This window comes from Danio aesculapii, chromosome 12, assembly GCF_903798145.1.
Source record: "Danio aesculapii chromosome 12, fDanAes4.1, whole genome shotgun sequence".
Classification (NCBI taxonomy): Eukaryota; Metazoa; Chordata; class Actinopteri; order Cypriniformes; family Danionidae; genus Danio; species Danio aesculapii.
The window spans coordinates 33495336-33520818 of NC_079446.1; the positions used below are offsets into that span (position 1 = coordinate 33495336).

At 36.3% G+C, this 25483-nt stretch overlaps 1 protein-coding gene across 1 annotated transcript in view; it reads right to left on the reverse strand.

The window, feature by feature from the left end:
• The window catches only part of grin2cb (glutamate receptor, ionotropic, N-methyl D-aspartate 2Cb), a 62564-nt gene extending 38496 nt beyond the window's left edge, over nucleotides 1–24068 (reverse strand). Inside the window, 3 exon segments of the mRNA XM_056470205.1 lie at nucleotides 661–795; nucleotides 7561–8124; nucleotides 23633–24068. Of these exon segments, the coding sequence (XP_056326180.1) occupies nucleotides 661–795; nucleotides 7561–8124; nucleotides 23633–24055 (1122 nt within the window). The 5' untranslated portion in view covers nucleotides 24056–24068.
• Between the last annotated feature and the right edge of the window lie 1415 nt (nucleotides 24069–25483).

Consider the following 25483-nt stretch of genomic DNA (forward strand, 5'->3'; position numbering starts at 1 on the left):
CGAAAAGGAACGGCATCATACCTCCCAGTAGCATTCGTTTTAAAGATGAAATGCAGCCATACGTACTTCTGGTAAATAATTCGCAATCTCCAGAAATGGATATAGGACTACGTTTTCAGAATGAGCCTATGTTGATTAATTCATGTTAAGTCACGGTGCATAAACTAATGTTAACAAGCAGGAATTTGGATTTTATTGAGCCATTAGTAAATTTTGAACTATGATTAATAAATGCTATACAAGCACATACCTAGTTCATGTTAGTAAATATATTAATAATGAAACCTTATAGTAAAGTGTAGCACAACCATTCAAAAGGGGTTTGGGGTTTTAATTCCAAAATGTTGACTTGTTGTTCAAGATTTTTATCTTTTTATTATTATGATGATGTTGCAAACAGGCCATAAAAATGTGCGCATTTCTATGCATTCAATTCCTTATTCTTGGCACACTACTGCTATTCTCTACCAACCAGTGCCACAGTGCAATTACAGTACCTGAAATTGAGTCATTATAATATCTGTAGTGTTACTACATTATTATAGATGTTCCATAAATAGACAGATATGACTTCCAACCACAGGAATAGATACAACACTGGAAAATCAATCTTTAAACATAATTACTGTTGCTATTGTTACTTTTACTAATATAACGTACCTTGTCCCAGTGGCTCTCTCGATCCAGAGCAATGATCACCATGGAAGGATTACTGAGATAGCCATCAGAGTTGAAGGACAGATCCTTATGCTCCCATGACACATTCAGCATATGCCTGTAAAACAAATTTAGCAGCTTTAAACTAGTAAACCAAAAAAGAGAAGTTGATTTAAATGTTAGCATTTGCACAATTGCCTGGATTTGATCCATCTCTGAAATGAGACAGAATACAGCAAAGATAGGAGGAGTTTTCAAATACAAGCCTATCATTTTTTTTCTTCCACTGAGTCGAATGAATATAAATCAGAGCGTGCAGACACTAATACATTTACAGTATTTATTCTCTCTCTATTTAATCCTCTTTGTCTCATAGACCTGAACATTTTTGTTAAACGAATTGTTCACTTATTGGAGCAGCCGCGGGTGGAGCAGAACATGAGGCAGGATTTAACTCAGTCATTCGATTTTGCTGATGCACAGTGCATTATACAGACATAATGGATCATTCATAATGAATAATGTCATGCCATGACTAACAACTAACAGACTAAAATACAAAACTTCACAGGAGTTCAAATACACCACTCTATATCCACCTTATCTACTAGATTTATTGCTCAATTGCGAATAATAATGAACTAATAAAGGATCACTTCACCCAGTGACTAAAATTTCGTTATTAATTACTCACTCTCATGTCATTCCAAGATATTCTAGATTAAATCTGAGAGCTTTCTCATCCTCCATAGACAGCAATGGTCCAGAAAAAAAAACATTGTCAAAACATTCCATCTAACTTCAGTGGTTAAACTGTAATCATATGACACACCAAGAACAATTTTGTGTGCCAAAGACCCTGAAATATGACTTTGTTCAACTATATCTTCTCTCCTGCATCAGGTCAGGGTGTTTGATTACTATAGACAATAAAATGTATTTGTCATTAGAGTCAGCAATACAACACACAAGAATTGCATTGCCCATAGTAAACACACACCCTGAAACACTGATGAGGAAACATAGGTGACCAAAGTCGTTTTTACAGCCTTTTTGTTGCACAAAAGTGGAAATTCTTGGAACTTCATATGATTATAGTTGAACCACTGAAGTCACATGGAATGTTTTGACAATATAATGTTTTCTTTTCTAAATACTGAACGTCTCTGGACTGTTGCTGTCTAAAGAGGATGAGAGAGCTCTCAGATTTCATCTAAAATATCTTAATTTGTGTTCTGAGGATAAACAAAAGTTTCAGGGGATCAGAACAACATGAGAAATGAATAACAGAATTCAAATGTTTGTGCAAACTAACCCTTAAAATTCAACCCAGGCTCGTTATTGATGCTTACCCCTGCTGTATACATTTCTGGACAGCACGAAATAGGTCCCAGGAGCTATGTTTTTTTTGCAGTTTTTGTTTTCGTGAATCCACAAGAGGCCGCTGTGTGCGCTTTTTCAGATCTCAAATTTCTCTCGCAAGTGTCATTCGCGCCTGCTGTTCTCGCGTAAATCCCCCAGAGGCCGCTGTTGACTGACTGACAGATTGACCCCATCACCCCCTTCCCTAAACCCAACCGACAGTTTTCAAAAGCAATCCAGAAAAAGAAAAGCCCTCGCAGCCACCTGATTTCTAACACATTTTCAGGTCTTACCACATTCTCACCCTGTTAATTATTTGTTTATTTTATTTTTTGCCTTTTGTTTTTGTTTTACCTGCTTTCTGGAACCGTTCTTCACTGGACTTGAACCCCATGTGCTTGAACTCCTCTTTGCATCTCAGGTCTGCCAATGTACGCGACAAGCTACTGGGCTAACTGGTAACAGCGGAAAAGCCGTCCACACTGAGGTGAGCGGTCAGCTGGTAGTGTAAAAAGAAACAGTAGGCGTCGGCAGTGTCATACCGCCCTGTAGTATTCGTTTTAAAGACGAAATGCAGCATAGCTCTGACTAATTCACGCTCTCCAGAAACGGGGGTACTTTTTCATAATGAGCCTGTGTTGTGTAAAAGTCAGTGATGTTAGAGAGATTCACTAACTATAAAATAAACAGAATTTTATACTTTTTTTTCCAGCCTCACTTTGGTTTAGATCTGATGAATGCATGTCTGTAGAAAAACACTGTTTTATAATATCCAGTCAATGTATAGAACTGCCAGTATTGGAGTATGGTCACAATTCTAGTGAGTACATTTAGTGTGTAACAGGGGAACTGTAAAATAAGTTTTAACAAAGTTTAGGATTCATTAAATCTGTAATGATCCAAAATTACATAAAACATTTTCAAAAATCAATACAGGTATACTATTCAAATTCAAAACATCTAAAGCCATACTTCATACTACAAATGTAATATTATTCATCAGTAATCTTTCCTTTATTATAGAGATTTGACCACTGAGTCAGTTAGTTGAAATTCATGAACAAATCAGTCTGATCCATAAACAAGTTCTTGACAAGAACAATTTAATCAGAATTTATTCACAACTAACTGGCCCACTATATATATTATTAGCATAAATTAGTTTACTGGCATAGTACTAGTATAAAATGTATATTTATTTATATTTAAAGTATTTGAAGTACATTTTTGGGGGTAACACTTTATTTTGATGGTCCATTTGAGTATTAGTAGGCTGTCTGCTTAATATCTGTTGATACTGCTCTTTCAACAGACATTTAACTGACTATAAGAAACTATACAAGTACATGTCAACTTACACTAACCTAACCCTAACCCCAACCTACAGTAACAGTCTACTAATAATCCAATGAGAATTAGTTGGCATGTAGATACAATGTAACTTAAATTCCACAAACAGACCATCAACATAAAGTGTGACCATTGTGGGTTCGTCTGATATTTGATAATATGTCATTTAAAATCTGTTTAAATCTTTTTTGGATGGCCCCGTGGCTCAGTGGTCAGCACTATCGCCTCACAGCAAGAAGGTTGCTGGTTTGAGTTTCGGCTGGACCAGTTGGCATTTCTGTGTGGAGATTGCATGTTCTCATGTTCGCGTGGGTTTCTTCCGGGTGCTCCGGTTTCCCCCACAGTCAAAAGACATGCACTATAGGTAAACTGGATAAACAAAAATGTGTGATGTGTGAACGTGAGTGTGTATAGGTGTTTCCCAGTACTCGGCTGTGGCAGGAATGGCATCAGTTGTGTAAAACCTATGCTGGAATAGCTGGCGATTAATTCCACTGTGGCGACTTCTGATATATAAGGGACTAATCCAAAGGAAAATGAATGAATAAATGAATAAATCTTTTTTTCTGTTGTAAAATAAGTAACTATTTTAAAATTCATGCAATAACCTGAGGGTAAGTGAATCTCTCGTGTTCGTTTACTCTTCAAACCTCAATAGACAATATGCTTTCTTGCCACCTGATGAATTCTTTGATACTGCCCAACTAGTGACACATTTGAAAAGAAGGCTAATGTCCTGCCTCAAAGCCGGATCTTTAAAAATTTCTAAACTGTCTTCTGACAGACGCTCCTTTTAATGGCAGAGAAATGGGCAGACACCTGAATAGCACAGAAGCCGGGGAACATTCCGGATGGAGGACCCAGTCACTCATGTGTCTCTGAAACGCTTGATCACAGAAAGCTCGCAGAGGCAATTGGAGCACTATTTAATGAGGACGGCGACTCCCAGGTGAACGGCAGATTTAACAAGGAAATCTGGAGAATCTCCCAGTCTCATTACAAGACGAAGACGGCAAGAAAAAGCGCAAGAATGCAATGTTTTGTCTGGGAATCTGTTTACGATGAAATCTCCTGTGGCCAACTAAGATTTGAGAATTAAAAACGGCAGGATTTTGGGGATTTGTAAATTTGCCGCCCACGCTTTGGTGTTGAAATTTATGTGATCAACATGCTTGACAAATAAATAAAATAAATAAATAAAAAATAGGGCACTGCAGGCCAAGGGAGGACTAAATATACGACAGCTTCATAAAACATAACTGGCAGCCAGAGTACTCGAGATATTCCAGAGGGAGTTCTATGATTTAGTTTTTGGGTTTTTTTTTCAGGACATAAGCAGATCAATATGTTACAATAATGAGCTAATTAACTATTAACTAAATAAAAGCACATTTAGTACACATTTATGTTTTTAACGCATTTGTAACAATGTCAAATTGACTTCACAGTACATTTGGAAATTAATATGTTTTCATATGGACAGACATACAGAAACTCATGTAAGGAACTTTATAATTTGAGCTAAACTGTTATTCAATATTATGTTAAATGCAGTTATTGTATAGTTTACGTTTAATCCATTACGTTTCATTTTGATTTTATATATAGATTTAAATTTAATTTAGAATTTGTTGTTTCAATAATTGGTAAATTGGTTTTTATTATTTTTATTAGAATTATTATTTTAAATACATTTTTGTTTAGTATTGCATTTAGTTTTAGTTACGTTTTTATTTAAACTAAATATTTTTCTTGCCAACTAGCTTAAATTTTAAAAAAAAATCACTGTAGTTAGCTGTAATAAACCTGATATAATTACGACAATAATTACTCCTTAATAAATATGTACTCCCATAAACATGTAATTCAATGGGTAAAAAAAACCCACTTTCAAGTTAATGTAATGTAATGTATATTTATATAGCACATTTACCATGTATGTCAGGGCTATTCAGTTAGTTTGTCATGGGGGCCAGTTCATGAAAAGCATCCCAAATGAGAGGCCGGAGAGATATGACTTGCAAAATAGGTGATGACATAACAGCATATACGGTTTTTATTTGTATTTTTGCTCCTTAAGACACCCAAGTGGTAGTTTACTACATTGAAATGTTAATATATTGAATTTTGAAACTACATAATATCAGTGCATTGTACACAGGCTTTTTTTTTTTTTTTTTACAAACATTCAAATGTTGTATTACAAAGCACAACAAAAGCAGTGCATTGCTTAAGTAGGCTTCCTCTACATTCAGACATGATTTGTTTAGAACTGCATAACAATTATGGATGCATCAATTATAGATTTTGGTTGTACTATTATATAGCCTGAATGTCTATAGTCTATATATAGTCTAATGTAAATTTAAGCTTTATATTAGGTAAGTATTTAAATGAACTGTTGTTATCATCTGCGTCCAAACATATTCATTTTAATATTTTGTTTACATTGCACTGAAAGCCACGTACAACTCTCACCGCTATGGCGTGAGATGTTTTCTACTCAGTGCGTCTGGAAGGCGGGAGCGCATCGCTCCACTTGCGCACGTATATTGGCATTTATTCTTGCATTGGAAAGAACGAACTTGCATGTGGAAAAGACGCGATATGTGAATGGCTCGCTGCTGTAGTTAATCCAGTGTGCGTGCGTATTAGCCTTGGTGTATAAGCTCGGAACTTTAAACTAGCGCACAGGTGGCATAACTTTGTTTAATTGCAGCAGTTTCATTCCGTGCAACAGAAACGTAGCGTTGAGAAGTCTTTACGATTAAGTATCCAAATGTGTTCGGTTGCTCTGCCACTCGCTTAATGTCAGGTGACTCACGCTCTGCTCAGCCTTCAACTGCAGCTTGTGCTGTATTGAACAGACGCTTCATAACTATAGCGGACATTTTTCGACTGAACTAAATGTATTTTTGATGTCTTGGTCACACTATTTGGAAGGCCCGAACAAATTGCCTTCAATTGAATAGCCTTGGTGTATGTCCATGCGCCCAAAGTGCTTTACAATCATGAGGGGGTCTCTCCACACCACCACCAGTGTGCAGCATCCACTTGGATGATGTGACAGCAGCCACAGGACAACAGCGCCAGTGTGCTCACCACACACCAGCTATAGGTGGAGCTGAGCAGTGATAGAGCCAATTCTGTAGATGGGGATGATGGGGAGGCCATAATGGGTAAGGGCCGATGGAGGGATTTAGGACAGGACACCATGGTTACACCCCTACTCTTTACGAAAAGTGCCATGGGATTTTTAATGACCACTGAGCAGTATAGTGTCCCCTTCACTTTACTGGGGCATTAGGACTCACGCAGAGCGCCCCGTGCTGGCCTCACTAACACCACTTCCAACAGCAACCTAGTTTTCCCATGTGGTCACCCATCCAGGTACTGACCAGGCTCAGCACTGCTTAGCTTTAGTGTACTTGATGTAGTTAAAATTAATATGAAAATAAAAACTACCACACATTTTCTGCAAGTTTATATCAAAATGTAAGTGTCTGAATACAATAAATTCAGTTCACACCTAAGGATATTAATTTTAAGTATATTTTGCTTATATTATTTCTCTTAAGTGTAAATATTTTCACCCTAAAGCAAAGATTTTTTTAAAAATAAAAATAAATAAATGGGAAAATCTAAATCGCAAATACATGTTTGTTTCAGCTAAAAAAACATTAATTGCATCCAAATTAAAAGTTTTATTTGACATAATATATGTGTTTGTATTATGTATATTTATTATGTATATGTAATACACATGCATGCATCAAAACAAAATTATACAAAACTGTTTCGTTACATACAGTAGATATTTAAATTTATATATAATTTGTATCATATACACATAGATTTTATATCCAAATATAAATAAACATTTCCTCAAATATATGCATGCATGTGTGTATTTATATATACAAAATTATAAACACAATACATACACACACGTTATGTCAAAACAAACTTTTATTTTGGATGTGATTAATCGCAATTAATCTTTGCACAAAACAAACAAACAAACAAAAAATCTTTAATGTTCTATTGCAGAAAAAAAAGGTCACCATCTTAGATGCCCTGTGGTGAATAAATGAACACCAGATGTTGATTTTTGGGTCATCGAGATCCCTTTAACACAGCAGTCAGCAAAAAGCCTTACCTGAAGAGAGAATTGTTGGCATATGATTTGACAGGACTACTGCAGTCACTGTGACCCTCGGGAATGAATCCTCTGTGCTTGTGAAAACTGTGCACCCCTTTCACTATGACTGCCACTCCTTCGCGAACCCTCTGACGCAGTGTTTTCCTCCAGCGGTCTGTGATAATACTGATGACGCCCACTGGGAAGCTGGCTGGAGGGGGCGCTTCAGGGTTGCCCACTGCCAGGCTAGGGATGATCCAGATGTATCCGGGCCCCAAAAGCCCCACATCAGAGGCCATCCTGAACAAATACTGTGCTTCTTCATGGGAACAGTACACTAGATACACCTGCGAGTCCACTTGTTGTAGAAGTCGACGTGTGCGGATGTCATTTGCACCGACCGACATCTCGAAACTCAGCACATCTTGCAGCTCCCACAGGAAGTAGCTTGTGTCCGTGAAGGAGCGAATGTAGTCCACGAAGGTCTCGTAGCCGGGATACAAGCTGGTGATTACCACAAAGTTGCCCCAGTTGTACTCCTCCATCACTTTGAACATCGCATTTATCTGCTGATCTATAGAAGCTCCCATTTGGAGAAAAGTGGAACCGTCAGCCTGTAGAAACCAGATTGGGGATATTTAGAAAAATCAAAATTTACAATGATTACTTTGTTAGTGCACATTGTTATTCTTTAGGTGCACAATTAATCAGTGCAAATGAGTCCTTCTCTGTTGATGTCAGTTTTGGCGGCAATATTCTTAACCACACCCCCACACCGTTAGTTTGCTATGAGGAAATAATGCAGAAAAAGAAAACCTCACCCCTACTCAACAATACTTTTTGGTAGGAAGTACATCAACTTACTGAAATAAAGGTGTCAGCAACTTCTGGTTCTGATGCACATTTTCCATTAATTAATTAATTAATTATTTTTAATTGGGTTTAAAAAAATTACATTATAGGCCATGAACCAAACCAACACTGTAAAAAATGCTGGGTCCCACACAATTCCTCCATGTTGTCCCAACACAAATTGATTAAGTTAACTTAGTTTTTACAAAGTTAAGTGGATTAAACATAAAACAATTTTGTTGTCCCCCCAAAAAACCCTTAAGAATTGTGTTGATTCATCTCGCTTTAAATAAGTCATTTGAACAAGTGACAAAAATCATTTTTTAATTGTATAACGGGATTCGCAACATTTGGTGCAAAGGTGTTCATGAAAATTGGACTAAAAGACAAAGGTAGTAGACCTTGTTTACTTGTTTAATGAGGGAGATAATCTTATCCCATGAAGCATTGCTAATGTCCCACCAACTAATTAAAAATGACAAAGAAATTGTATTTATAAAATGACAGATTTCAAGTGCAAATATCCAGTTGCATACAAGTATTGAGGTTTTTTGAGAGCATTTTGAGATGTATTTTAGGGTGTTTAATGGGAGTTGGCGGAGCTAAAGATCTTTTTTGGTACATTTTGCTCGTTGAGAATTTTTTCTATTGGTGGAAACTCTTGTACAGCATCATGGGTAGTTCAAGAAAAGTACATATTCATTCATCATTCTCCTTCAGCTTAGTCCCTTAGTCCTGTATTTATCAAGGGTTTCTATTGACCTTATTCTTCAATGCGAATGTACGCTCGTTTTTGCGATTGTTTTAGAACTTCAACCCCTCTGTCATTGGGGGATATGCAAATACTACTAAATTGTTTGAATGAGATCATACGAATTCATACGAATTAGCCACTAAATCAAAAAGTTACAAATTGGCATGAGATTGTGTTGTTTCCACAGCGGAATGAACCACCGACTATTTAAGCATATGTTTAACACACCGGATGCCCTTCTGAACTGGGAAACACCCATACACTCTCGCATTCATATGCACTCATACACTATAGCCAATTTTGTTTACCCAATTCACCTATAGTGCATGTCTTTGGGCTGTGGGGGAAACCAGAGCACCCGGAGGAAACCCATACAAACTCCACACAGAAATGACAATTGACACAGCCGGGACTCGAACCAGCAACTTTCTTGCTGTGAGGTGACAGTGCTAACCACTGAGCCACCGTGCCACCCAAAAATACATCCAAAAAATTAACAGCATCTTTGCTTACAGCAGGTCTGTTCTTAAAGGTATATCAGTTCTTGTTGAAAATTTATTTCCCTATGGAAAAAAAGATATGAAAGTAATAACCTAGGTATTTAATATATTATGTTGTTGTATAAGGACAGAAATACATTTTATAAGATATATCACTTAAAAGGAATAAACAAAATAACTAAACACGAAGACATGCATGCTCATTTACAATCAACAAGCTAATGATAATTGGGTTCAGGTGTGAAAGTGAATGTGAAGTCATGCTGTGATTGAAAGCAATTTAAAAGTTATTTAAATGATGTGGAGTAACTAAAAGCAGCAACACTACAAATGTGTTATCATCTCAGCTGTTTTCAAAGTGAATCCTTATCAATAAGTTACCGAAGGGTTTTTCTCATATTATACTGCTTGTCAGAAGAGCGAGCTGAAGTAAAAATAGCTTATGTATATCTTATCATTTTGATTTATTTAAATTGATTTACCAAAATCGTTCATCCATTTTCTTTTCAGATTAGTCCCTTGATTAATCAGGAGTCGCCACAGCGAAATGAACCACCAACTTATCCAGCAAGGATGCCTTTCCAGCTGCAACCCATTACTGGGAAACACCCATACACACTCATTCACACACATACACTATGGCCAATTTAGCTTACCCATTTCACCTACAGCGCATGTGTTTGGATTGTGGGGGAAACCGGAGCACCCGGAGGAAACCAATGCGAACATGGGGAGAACATGCAAACTACACACAGAAATGCCAACTGAACCAGCTGAGGCTTGAACCAGCAGCCTTCTTGCTGTGAGGCGATTGTGCTATCCACTGTGCCACAGTGAGGCCCCAAAATGAATCATACATTTCAAAATATAAGGAGGATGTTTTAAAAGAGTCTGACTTAAGTCAGTTCAAAAAGAAGTGATTTACAGTTTCAAGTTTTGAGCCAGAGAAACAGATTGATTTATAAATTGATTTATAGATTGATTGATTGATTGCCATTATTTGATTTATAAATTCAATATAATATTATACAGTTGAAGTCAGAATTATTAGCCCCCCTGAATTATTAACTCCCTGTTTATTTTTTCCCCCAATTTCTGTTTAACGGAGAGAAGATTTTTCAACACATTTCTAAACATAATAGTTTTAATAACTCATTTCTAATAACTGATTTATTTTATCTTTGCCATGATGACAGTAAATAATATTTTACTAGATATTTTTCAAGACACTTCTGTACAGCTTAAGGTGACATTTAAAGGCTTAACTAGGTTAATTAGGTTAACTAGGCAGGTTAGGGTAATTAGACAAGTTATTGTATAACAATGGTTTATTCTCTAGACTATCGAAAAAATATAGCTTAAAGGGGCTAATAATGTTGACCTTAAAATGGTGTTAAAATGGCTGCTTTTATTTTAGTCTAAATAAAACAAGTAAGACTTTCTCCAGAAGAAAAATATATTATCAGACATACTGTGAAAATGTCCTTGCTCTGTTAAACATCATTTGGGAAATATTTAAAAAAGAAAAAAAATTCAAAGAGGGGCTAATAATTCTGACTTCAACTGTATATCAAACTATTTTATTGGATTTATTTATTTTAATACAAATTTTAAAGTGACTGTTTTAAAAGGGTTGCTTGAATGTTAATGATATTAAATGAAGAGGTTTTTTTTCAATACAATATAAATGCAAATGCATATCGAAAAACTATTTTCTAAAAGAAAATATTTTCAAGATTAATAATAAAGATTAACAGATAAGCATAATGCATATAAAAATTACAATGATTCTGAAAGAAATTTTGATAATTTTATTATTATTTTTAATTTGTACATTAAAAGAATTTGTAGACTTGGTTAAAAAAATATATCCAAACGTGATCATTAACATATGCATGTTTTAAATAGCCAATGAGGCACTTTTGATGACATCCGTTATTCACACAGTATAATTTTTCAGCATTTCACTATAACTCACAATAAATCAGCACTATAATTTTTCACCATTTTCATATTACAATGTGCTGAATGCACAATATCCACAGAAATCCCATCGTGGAACATAACACTTTCTCACACCATTGAAATAACATGTATTACTGAGCAACATTAACCTTGAACATGTTCCAAAGTATGAGATACGAGAATTGGATTTACAACGCAAAGACAATTCACTACACTATTGATCCTATCTGTATCACAGCCACGCGTAGCAGACTTGATTTATTGCCTGACTTTCAACCATTATTCCTCTTTCTGTAATCCTATCGAATAGATTTACAGTTGACACCTAATACTTGTTTATCCACACAGCTGTTCGATATCATCTCTGAAAAAAAATATGCATGATTACATTTGCATAGGAAAAATGTGCAAATCATCCCACTTGCTGCCAACATCAAGCCACAAGTGTGCTTATAAAAAACCAAAATGCTGTTTTAATTCCACTTGCACTTAGTTAGCTTCAAACAAGCGAGCGTCCTAATGCCCTACACTGCCAAGTGCATTTACTTCCAGCACACAGCATGAGATGACTCAAAGGTACAGGAGGAGGTGGTGTCCAATTAAGTTCTAAAGTGAGAAAAATGCGTGTGGAGGTCTGGGAGTGTCAGGAGCCCAGAGACATTTTCCCAAGACTCCTCTCTGACTAGAGCTTTCCCTTTTCCCTGACAGACTGATCCGGCGTCCTTCAAATAACTTCTGTGGTTAAAGTAGGCTACCTCTTGGAGAGAGAGGGGGCTTGCCAATGTCAGGTGCTCTGGGATTTACCGGTCCTCATTCTCTGCCAGTTTTCTTTCTTTAAGTTATACAATCACCTAGTCTCGGCTCTCCAGCGTTTAGCACTCGTGAGTCTAGGCAAGACCATTTCGAAGGCAAAATATTGCAGTCAAAACTCATTTTATATCTGAAAGTAATTTGAGGTCAAGCAGCATTCCTTAAGGACTATGGTAATAGGTATTACATGTACTGTTTGGGCATGAAAGTAGTCCCATGAGTTTTAATGGGTGCCACACACCACTAGCAAACTATGACCTTAAAGATGGCATGAAAAGTTGGTGTATGTATTGAGCTGCATATAGGGTCGTTTTCTAGACTTTTTGGCACCCTAGGTGAATTTACTATTATTGACTCTCAACCTTACTTAAACTTACATACTTACACAGTAAATCCCCATAGTCCTTACATAGTAAAAAAACTGGGAGTGATTTTTTACTTTGATCTGTATTTAAACCGGGTGTCACAGTGGTGCAGTGGGTAGCACATTCGCCTCACAGCAAGAAGGTCGCTGGTTCAAGCCCTGGCTGGGTCAGTAGGCATTTCAGTGTGGAGTTTGCATGTCGTCGTGTTCGCATGGGTTTCCTCCTGGTGCTCCGGTTTCCATGCGGTACAGGTGAATTGAACAAGCTAAATTAGCCGTAGTGTATGAGTGTGTGAATGCAAGGGTGTATGGGTGTTTCCCAGTGTTGGGTTGTGGCTGGAAGGGCATCCACTGCGTAAAACACATGCTGGATAAGTTGGCAGTTCATTCTGCTGTGGCGACCCCTGATTGATAAAGGGACTGAGCCGAAAAAAAAACGAATGAATTAATTAATTAATTTAAACAATAACAGATACAATGGGGGAAATAAGTACATGACGTCACAGAACATGTCACCATTTTTCTCCAAAAACATATTTCTAAATCGGCTGTTGACTTGAAATTTTTACCGGATGTTGGTAACAAATAAAAAAAAACATATGTGCAAAGAAAACGAAACTAATTAGTTTACAAATTAAGTTATGTGAAATAACAAAACTTTGAACACACGAAGAAAGGTAGGTGTATAAAGGCAGTGAAAGCCCAGACAGCAGCTGAAATCTCTCAATAGTTCTTCAGCAACCCTCTGCTCCTTGTCATTCTTAATCAATATTAGCTGCTTTAGTCCAACGTCTACATTAACAAGATGATAAGGATGAAACCAGGCTGGACATCTCAGCAAGACAATGATCTAAAACGCAGCCAAGGAAACTCTCAAATGCTTTCAAAGAAAGAATAACGAGCTGTAGAATGGCCCAGCCAATCTCCTGACTTGAATCCAATAAAAATACAAAATTAAGATCCGATTTGATAGAGGAGATCTGCAGAACCATCAAGAATTTTACACTCTTTTAAAGTCTGTGAAAAAAGCACACCTGAGCAATTCATGTGACGTCATTCTCCATATGAGAGGTGTCTTTAGCTGCCATCACCAATAAAGCCTTTTATTATTAAATATGTTTCAGTAGTTCAGTACTTTATCCTTGTGTCATTTCATTGTTATTACACATAACTCTTTTTTCAGACTTTTTTGTTCTGTTTTATTTTTATGTTTGTATTGTTTGGGTTTTAACCAAAATCGGATTCAATTCCATGTCAACATGTTAGAAATATTATTCCCAGGAAAAAAACATGATGTGTTCAATACTTATTTCCCCCACTGTAAGTTCAGTGGTAAAGAGTAGTTTCTTCCAAGTTGAAACCTGCTGTATGCTCTCATTTAATGATTTGGAGATTGTTATATATGCATTTGTTCCAGATTGGACTACTCTAATGGCCTCTTTATGGGTCTTAATCAGTCTTCTTCATATCATCTGCAATTGGTTTAAAATGGTTCTTGACACTGCACCAGGAAGTGGAACAGTGTCAATTGTTTGTTTTGGTGTGTTATCTCAAAACATGCCCCCTAACATCATGTGTTACATCAGCTGTCATTTGTGCTTTTTATGTTTCTAAGCATGTGTGTATTTACATTATAAAAAGCAGTCTGTTCGACTACTGTACCGTTTTACACTAGACTCAAAATGTTTTAGGGCCTGTTTACACCTGATATGCCTAAAGGCTGATTCATACTGTATTTCTGTGTCAAGCGCACCCGTATGGTACGGCGCAGCCTTCGCACGGTTATATAGCCTTCGCCATGGCTGTTGCCGACGCTGACGCGCACCTCTCAAAAAATGTAACTACATATCACCAAGATGCAAAACACAAGCTCTGTGATTGGTCGGCTTGGTATCAGTGACGAGTGTGGGTGGTACTGATAGCCGCAATCCCGATGGAGCGAGTGTTTACAAGTGTCGAGTCCTGTAACGGAGCCCCAGATGGAAACTTTTGTTTTGTGTTTACCTTATGATTAAAGTTGTTGCATGCCTGCTGGTTCCCACCTCTAGCGTTTCAGAAGTGTTATTGCAGGGCAACACAAACAGTGCACAGAAGTATAAATGCACAGCTAAGTGCAAGGCAGGCATCGTGGGTCATTGCAATCACTCAACGCAGAAGCATAAATCAGCCTTTGATGCACTTTTGTCCATGACCACAAGTGGATAACACTAACTACAGGTGTAACAAGTTTTTTTTTAAGTTGTGATTTTAGAGTCTGCCAGCATGTTATACAGTCACCCAGACTCAGCTCTCCAGCGATTAGCACTCGTGAGCCTGGGCAAGACCATTTCAAAGTCAAGCTGTCGCAGTCAAAAGCCATTTTATGTCTGAAAAAACTTGCAGTCAAGCAGTAAAATGGCTTGATTCCATAAGGACTATGGTAATAGGTATTACATGTTCACTTTGGGCATGAACTTAGTCCCATGAGTTTTAATGGGTGACACACATACTTAGCCAACTATGACCTTAAAAGATGGCATGAAATGGAAAAATGAAATAAAACATGTTCTTGAACGAGAAGAAATGTAAAGAGGGACTTAAATTTGTCCAGTGGTTATTGATGAGATCATTTGATGGATGTGGTTTGCTATTGGTCAATCTCATGTGGTTAACACATTGTCCATGTGTATAAATATCACCAACATTGCATATTCCACATAAAATACATCTCTCTTCACCATTTCCCCTTATTTCATCACACTTTACATGACTCTCGCAGGTGTGCTTTTTATGATGGTCTCCTTAAGACTTTTGACCATAACTGAATTTGCATTTAGATGTAAACTAGCAGTTATCAGAGTATTAAAAGAATACTTAATATCTGCTAACACTTCCTTTTGATGGATCTCCAATTAACTATAATGAATCAAATATATAATATGAAATATAATATAAACAGTAATATTAAATTAGAATTGTGAGTGTTGATCTAAATATAGTTTCTATTATTTAATAATATTTTCATACATAAATACAAAAATTAATAAACAGGTTATTTTTCAGATAGGCTTTACCCAATGTCTGAAGTTGGAATTGACTTACCAAAAAGTGAAGCTCCACCATATCATGCAATCAAGTGCAAAAGTGATATTTTAAGCTCACTTTATTTATTGGGAAAGTGCTTGGCCATTGACACAGTGTCCCATGCTTCTGGGATTTCTTGAAAAATCCCATACCAGATGTTTGCAACCTCCAGTTCAATCCCTCATGCTAGACCAAATAATCAGGAACAGCTTATTCAATTGCATGGGATTTACATGAGCAGTATACATTAGTTTGTCTTCGTGAACAGATTCGAACAAAGCAGAACAGGCTGTCGCATGTCCCAGACTCCGCCCACCACATGCCTATACAACAGGAATCACATAATCTCATCATATTTGTATGATATGATATGCATGCATTTTTCAAAGGAGATTAAACGCATAATCCACAATCTGGAAGTGTGGTTGTTTAGAGTCCCATGAAATATGGCTCATATCTTTATCAAAAAAAAACTGTGGCAGTTTTTTTCAATTTTACTGATATTTTATATACACTCACCAATGAGTTTGTAGGTACACTGTATTGCATCAGATTAGATTCCCTTTTTATTTTAGAATGGCCTTAATTCAAGGTGCTGCAAACATTCCTCTGAGCCTTTGGTCCAATTTCTGATAGCTCATCTAAACATTTAGAAATGCTCTTCTGCAGACCTTTGTTTAATCAAGTAATTATTTGAGCGTTTGCTGCCTTCCTACCAACTCGAACCACTCTAGTCATTCTCCTTTGACCTCAGGCATCAAAAAGACCCTTTTGCTGACTCAACTGCTGGACATCGATGGATATAATTCTTGGTAAAGCCCAGAAATAATTGTATATGACAATTTCTGTAGATCCCACAACCAAATTATATTTCTTCTCCATTCTAAAGCTCAGTTTGATCTTCAACAGATCATCTTGATCATGTCCACTTGCCTAAATGCATTAAAATGCTGCCTTGTGATTGGCTGATAAGATATATTTACATCAACAAGCAGGTGAACAAGTAATAATGTCAGAATGAGTTAGTTTTATAGAAATATTGTAGTGTGATGTCCAAAATATTAAAACATCATAACATAAAAGAGAACTGCAAATGATAAATATGATGAGATTCTCTTTAGGTTTTCCTTCAGTGCTCTTTAATAAAAATAAGTCCATGGTCACTGGGCTGTTCAAATTATTCAGCATCTTTATATTTCACGCTGCTTGGTTAAAAAAAAAATACTCCTGAAAAAGATTCCCTGCTGGAAAGCTTCAGTTTAATCCAAGTTCTTACACAATTATCTGACAAACGCATATTTTTGGCTTTCTGTTCCACATCTTATCAAGCTTTTTTTCCGCACACTGTGCACATCTGAAAGGCATTTAAAAATGACAGCTGTGTAGGAAGAAGTCTTCCACTTACTAGCTGGTATTGAAGATACTCATCTGCCCCATTAAATCAAGAGCTATTGTGTTTCTCATTTAAAGATATACATCTTTTGCCAGTCTCCACGTTTAATGACTCTTTTACTGTTTTAAAAGCATTTTTTTTATTCGTGGATTTCAGATATATCAGAAGCTGCAAAATCCACTCATTGTGCAGTAATAGACTGTAAAAAATCAACACAACTGCATGCGCCTTATTAATTCTTGTCCAAATAAAATTAGTTCAGCCAAAACTGAAAACTGAAAACTTCATCATTTACTCACCCATATGTTGTTATATAGACTGTTTTCTTGCACAGATGGGATGATGAAGGTTTCTCAAATAGTAAAAACCAAGACATTTTTGTGACTGTTCAAACTGTTTTCTGGAGAATTTGTGACCCATTTTATATTAAGTGCTCTTAACTACTATTTGCTTTCTTATTCAAATTAAAGGGGACCTTTTATGCCTGTTTTAACAACATGTAATTATCTAATGTCCCTAAAGTGTTTATATGAAGTACACACCACATATATTTCTTTATCCTCTTAGGGCTTGAGTGTCGACACACGAGGACAGCACATTTTAGCTCTTAAGTGGCTATTTTAAATACTTTAAATGTTTTATATTTTGTTACAGACATGCAGTGTCATCCTGCAACTGTTTTGCAGCATATGAAATGTCCCAAACACTATTTTTAACTGTCCAAAATGGGGGGAAAAAATTAGTTTTACTCTCTGATAGTCAAAGCAAGTTTAAAAAAAATGTCTATGTTAAATATGCATTTAAAAAATTCAGGAAAAGGTGTAAATTCGGACCACGAGTCCACATATATGGACATCATTTTTATCTAAAAGTAGATCATAACAAAAAATGTTACTTAAGTTTTTATTCTAATTAGGTTCTAATAAGTCCAAATAGCAACGAGAAATAAAAAATGCCAGTAAAAAACACCTTGGGCCTTAAGATGTTATAACGACCCTTTGTAGGATTTGATTTAATTGTGCCCTTTTGGAGACTGTCACTTTAAATTCAAATGAGATTGTGCCTCTTTCAAAACAGGACTGTTATCTCTGTGGAAAAAAATAAAAATATCAAAAGAAGTGCATCAGAAGGTAGTCTATGGAGATTACGGTGTTCATTTGTGCATCCTAAAACTCCACATATATAATGCCTCTAAGTTGCTGACTGTTACGAACCGTACACTGTATTTTGTGTGCGTATATTCTTTCTCTCTCTCTCTTTATCTCCCTGACCTGTCATATTCACATTTAGGTACCGCCTACATTCAGAACACTATTGGCTGACAAAGACCTTTAAATCTGAAGCGGCAATCAGGAAGAGATCAGCTGCTGTTGTTTGACGTTTGGCGCACTGTCTGTTTTGTGATGTCCGTATGTTTTTAGCTTGGTACTATTGCTGACTTTCAGTAGACCTGTGGGCAGGGGCGGACTGCACATATTGAGCACTGGGATTTTTTTCATATTTATTATTATATTATTGTTTGTATATATTGTAGATATATGGTTTGTGGGAGCAATAAATCTTTTGCGGTGCTAATTTGTTATTCTGTGTTTCTTTTGCCACCTTTACCATTAGTTTATCCTTTTGGTCATCCTAATGTTACTTCTTTTAATTTCCTAGACATATTTCCATTAAGGAGCATCGCAGTGGGTAGCACGATCACCTCACAGCAAAGTCACTGGTTGAAGCCCCGGCTGGATCAGTTGGCATTTCTGTGTGGAGTTTGCATGTTCTCCCCGTGTTTGCATGGGTTTTCTCCGGGTGCTCCAGTTTCCCCCACAATCCAAAGACATGCGCTACATGTGAATTGAATAAGCTCAAATTGACCGTATTAGTGTATGTGTGTGAATGCAAGAAGGTATGGGTGTTTCGTAAAACATATGCTGGATAAGTTGGCGGTTCATTCCGCTGTGGCAACCTCTGGTTAATAAAGGGACTAAGCCGAAAAAAAAATGAATGAATGAATTTCCATCAAGAGTTGTAACACTGAAATTATCTTCAGCTCAAGCTTACGACTCGAAAAACCCTAAAGACAGACGGCTGCTTCTCACTTAGAGCTGTCTATGCTAATGAGGAAGAGATCGTCATTAATATGCAGGACTTTCCCCCTTCAATATTCTTCTGTTTTTATCACTTAAGTGTGATTATAAAAAATAGAATTAATTTATTTTCACTATAAGAAGCGGACTATATTCACACACTGTTGACACACAACTGTGTTTAAACACCTTATAACCTTTAACCATTTGAAACATTGCATTAATTGTGTCATGTTTTTACATTGTTCTTTATTTAAAAAATGTACCTGCCTGTAATTACATCTGCAATTCATTTCCGTATACTTACAGTTAAAATTACTCTGTTAAACCCTTAAAACTACCCACACAACCAGACCTGTGCCTAACCTTACTTGTATCTCAAGTCAGTAGCACCAACAAGTGCTTTGCAATACAATATGAACACAATAAGTATATTCTACTTATTTTCTGATGTAAGTACACGGTAGTTAAGGCTACTTAAAATCAAGTGGGTCCAGCTTTTACAATAGCAGACAAGGCTGTTATTTTTACTAAGGATGGCCACCAGACGTTCAATAAATGCACACAAAACCTCTTCAATGCACCCGCTCTACAAAAAAATGTACATTTAACTGCTGTAATTTTGTGTAATTTCTTGAAGTTATTCAGAAGTTTTTACACCTCAGTAATCAGTGGAAAATGGGGCACAACTGTTGGGCGCTTGTTATACATCATAAAACCTATTGATTTCCACACCTCACAAAATCACTTTTCCACGTAACTGTTTAATAGCGTAACATTGCAGGGGGCTTGCTGGAAAAACACACAAACCACGTGCACATGCTAACATTTTGTCGACCTCTCAGTGGTTATTTTAGACTCAGTGTGTCTAATAAGAACTGCGAGAACTGCGTCTCTGAAATTACTTTACAGATACCCCTGATTAAGTCTTGAATTGATATTTGAAATACACATATGATGGTTTTCTTTCATGCTGTGATGATATCTGCTTTGTCTATGAGTTGTATCTGTATTTTTGAGTAAAACACAGAGCCTTTTGTCGCATTGTCATCATTCAGATAAACAGACTAAACAGACATTTATGAAGGCTAAGATGTACTGTATGCTGACATACATATTGAGCCTTGCTATATTTCGAACAAGATAAACAAATTTAGGTTTATACTGTATACTGTTTTTTTGCATGTGTTAACTCATGTACAAATTGTTTGATCAATTTTCTTCAGTGTAGCAAAACCATTTTGGTGTACTTGCATTATATACATTAGTTTATGTGTGATTGTTGTCATTCCGTTCAACATGATTATTATAATTATGTAACATGTTTTATGATTTTGTTTGGTGTAACAGGGCTGCACAGTGATGCAGTGGGTAGCACGATTGCCTCACAGCATGGGGGTCGCTGGTTCGAGCCTCGGCTGGGTCAGTTGGCATTTCTGTGTGGAGTTTACATGTTCTCCCCGTATTCGCGTGGGTTTTCTCTGGGTGCTCCGGTTTCCCCCACAAGTCCAAAGACTTGTGAATTGGGTAAGATAAAATTGTCCATAGTAAATGAGTGTGTATGGATGTTTCCCAGTGATGGGTTGCAGCTGGAATGGCATCCGCTGCGTAAAAGATATGCAAATTTAACTGATAAAAATAAATTTAAAAATCCCCCTTTTCAGCTATTGCCAAGAATAATTCCAAGGAATTTTCCTCTCAATAAATTTAAAATAAAAACTAAAATACAAATAAATATTATATAGGCTAAAATATATATATTTAATATCATTACATATTCATAAACATTGATATTAAAAATAAGATGTTAAAATATATATACAATATATATATATATATATATATATATATATATATATATATATATATATATATATATATATATATATATATATATATATATATATATATATATATACACAATATTGGAAAAAATGTATCTTAACTAAATTAATTAAAAAAAACTAACAAATAATTCACACATAAATTCTTTTTTTTCACACAAAACTTTTAGCTGCTACGCACAATTACAAAATATTTAGTTATATTAAAAACAATTCAACAAAAAAATGTATTATTACATTTTTTATTCATTATTAATTACATACATACAAAATTATTATTTTTTATTTTATTTTATTTATAATTTTTTTTTTTTTAGAATATGTGTTTACTTGTTTTTATGTATGTTTTCTTTAGTTTTTCAGCCTTTGTCTATTTGTATTTCTTTATTTAAATTTTTTTTATATACATTCAGGTCTTGACATTAAATTTTTTGATCACCAGCCACTGTGGCTAGTCATCTTTCAACTTTACTCCCCACTCGCCATTTTCACTAGCCACAATTTTGTTGTTGGAAAAATATATTTTATATGCATAAATTTGACTTTGACGCGCTAAAATTCATTGATTTATATTTTGTGTTATGTCCACAAGCCTCCTCATTCATTTTTCTTCTTTGTGTGTTGTGTATGAGCTTGCTCAGTGAGCATGAGCAAATGGATTGTGGCTTCATGGTGTTCCACTGCAATTAGTTCTTATTTCACATGACTTTTCAGGGTTCAACATTAAGGATTTACCATTTTTTTCTCTGGTCACACCAAAAATAAATAAACAAATAATGATGTATTTCTTAGCTACAAAATGTAACTAATAAAAATAAATAAAAACAAGAAAAATAAAGCTGTATATATGCGCTTTTTATTCAAAACCTTTCTTTAAAAACAAAAGACTTTTTAAAAAGAATTATTGTCATTTATCTAAAAAATGCACAGTAGTGTGTCCAGGCTACAGGTCCCAGATCACCAGTTAACTATACATAAATGGGAATTTAATCCCTATTAAAGGATGATAGTTAAACCATAAATAAAAAAATAACTAAGCAAAAGAAAGCAGGTGAAAACTTAACTGGCGCAAGCTTAACTGGCGCTCTAGGCAAATGACAGTTGTGCTGCCCTCACGAAGCTCGTGCCGCCTTTCCGCATGAGAAAGTGAAGAGCGGAGGGTGGTGTTGTATCCATGCCGCCCCTAGCAAGATGCTGGTGTTCATGCAGACGAAAGTGATGAGCGGGGGGGTTCTTGTCTAAATATGCCTCTGGATGATTGGGTGCACGCAGTTAACTTTATGGCCCATTAATGATCTGTTCAAAGAATGGTTCACGCGAAAGCGACAACCGCTGCTGCTTACAAAAAATCTCGAGCTCTTGAAAGTAGGAGGACTGTAAGTGCATGAGCATCACTTTTTGTCCAGTCTATATCAAAGAGAACTGATCACACAAGTTGCGTTTGCAGGCAGTGTTGCTTCGTGCAAGGAAACAGGAGAGTGCAAGATTTATAAACACTCGCATGCATCACATCAGCCATGTGCACGATACTAAAGCCCTCGTCAGTGAGTGAAGAAAGCCTTCGTCACCGTGTGCATGATCATCATCTCATTCGGTATTCACCTGCTTTCTTTTGCTCACGCGAACAGTTATTTTGTCAGTCGTGCTGCTTTTCAATTAACTACAATTTTTAATTAGTTTCAACCAGCCAAAGTGGCTAGTGGCAGTGGCAGTCTAACGGCTGATTTACACTTCGGTGTCAAGCGCACGAGCCTTCATGCGGTCGCATAGCCTTGACCGTGGCTGACGCCAACGCTGCCGCGCATCTCTCAAAAAATTTAACTACACGTCACAACAAAGCGTAGCGCAAGCTTTGTCGTTGGCTTGGTACCGATGACGAGCGTGGGCAGTGCTGAGAGCCGCAAGCCCGATAAAGCAAGTGTTTACAAGTGTCGAGTCCCATGAAGGAGCTCCAGATGGAAACTTTTGTTTTGTGTTTACCTTACGATTAAAGTTGTTGCACATTTGCCAGTTCCCACCTCTAAATGAGTGAGTTTAAGCTACTTGTACTGTTCAGAAAAAACAAAATACCCGCGAAGAAACTCTACACAGAGGAAGATAAAAGCCTACTGCCAGCTAGTATTTCGGAAGTGAAAACAGCGCGCAGAAGTATAAATGCACGGCTAAGCGCAAGGCTTGCGCCGTAGGTCACGCCGATCACTCGACGCAGAATTATAAACCAGCATTAACCCGCCACAGCTGAAATCTACACGCATTTGGCAGGTTGGTGGGTGTTAATGTCAAGCCCTGCATACATATTATGTTTACAAAAGCTTTATGAATGATTTTCACAAATATTTTTTCTGCTTATGTTTCATTGTGTTTGCATTTTTAAATTATAAAAAAGAATTAAAAAAAGGTCTTTAATAAACTCTGTAAATACCCAATTTTTCTAACACATTCTTCCTTACAAATGACTGATCCCTAAGATCTCCCACCGACACTCATTCAAACACTTACTTTATGTGGGATGACCACCGCTGAACCTCCACTGATGCCTACGATGGGGATGGACGTCTGAGAGGAAACAAAATCTAAGATTTGAGCCACGGCCTCAGAGTCCACGTCGTCTTCAAACACTACTCCGTGAAGGCTCTCCGCTGCCATAGTCTGACAGAGACGTGTGAGTAAAGCTCGGGGGTTTGTGTCGTTCACCAGCACGGTGATGGGGTTCACTTCCAGCGGCATGTCAAGGAAGTTTTCTGGACTCAGACGGCCCTTGATCTCACTGTGATGGGCCGAGCCGCTGAAAACCACAGCCACGTTGACCGAAGGTGGGCCGAAGAATGGACGTCCCCGGCAGCGAGGCACTACATTGAGTAACAGATGAAAGAAGAAGAGGAGCTGAAGAGAGGGACCCAAACACCCTCGAGGAGTGGCCATTTCAGACTCCTAGAGCCTGCAAGACAGAGAAAAGAATTGTTACTTTATTGTATGTCTGACAAGTGTTTTCACAATATGGGTACTTACACGACACAGGTTTCAAATAAAAAAAGAAATAATTGTAATGCATTTTGTTTTTTTATTTACATGAAATTAGCATTCAAAAAGCGAGGTTTGTCTCCTTGTGTACTCAAAAATGCTAATTTGTGAATACAATAACAACATGCAAATTCACACTACATGTTCAATATACAGCTGAAGTCAAAATTATTAGGCCTTCTGTGATTTTTTTTCTTTTTTTAATATTTCCCAGATTATGTTTAACAGAGCAAGGACATTTTCACAGTATTTCCTATAATATTTTTTCTTCTGGAGAAAGTCTTATTTGTCTTATTTTGGCTAGAATAAAATCAGTTTTTAATTTAAGGTCTATATTTTTAGCCCCCATAAGAAATATTTTTTCAATTCGTTACGACTTGCCTAATTCCCCTAACTTGCCTAGTTAACCTAATTAACCTAGTTAAGCTTTTAAATTGCACTTTAATCTTAAAAAATATCTAGTAAAATATTATGTACTGTTATCATGGCAAAGTTAACAGAAATCAGTTATTAAAAATGAGTTATTAAAACTATTATGTTTAGAAATGTGTTGTAAAATTCTGCTCTTCCTTAAACAAATTGGAGGTAAAAATATGCAGGAGGGCTAATGTTTCTGACTTCAACTTTATATGTAACAATCTGCAAGTGGAGTACATGTCTTAAAGCTTCTCTGGGGGGCACTATACTCTGTTCCATTGCTTTTCACCTGGACTTAATTTCCCAGAACTTTGTGCACTGATTACACATGCACGCCTGTCTCACATTATCCAGACTATTTAAGCCGCACACCCTTTGCTGACATCCTTTGCAAAGTATTTTTTAGGCTTGGCTAATACAGTTTAAGTCAGAATTATTAGCCCCCCTGTTTATTTTTTATTATTTATTTAACACAATTCTAAACACAACAGTTTTAATAACTCATTTCTAATAACTGATCTATTTTATCTTTGCCATGATGACAGTAAATAATATTTGACTAGATATTTTTCAAGACACTGCTGTTCATCTTATAGTGACATTTAAAGGCTTAACTAGGTTAATTAGGTTAACTTGGCAGGTTAGGGTAATTAGGCAAGTTATTGTATAACGATGGTTTGTTCTGTAGACTATTGAAAAAAAAATATAGCTTAAAGGGGCTAATAATTTTGACCTTAAAATGGTTTTTAAAAAATTAAAAACTCCTTTTATTATAGCCGAAATAAAACAAATAAGACTTTCTCCAGAAGAAAAAATATTATTAGACATACTGTGAAAATTTTCTTGCTCTGTTTAAAATAATTTGGGAAATATTTAAAAAAGGAAAAAAAATTAAAAAAGGTTTAATAATTC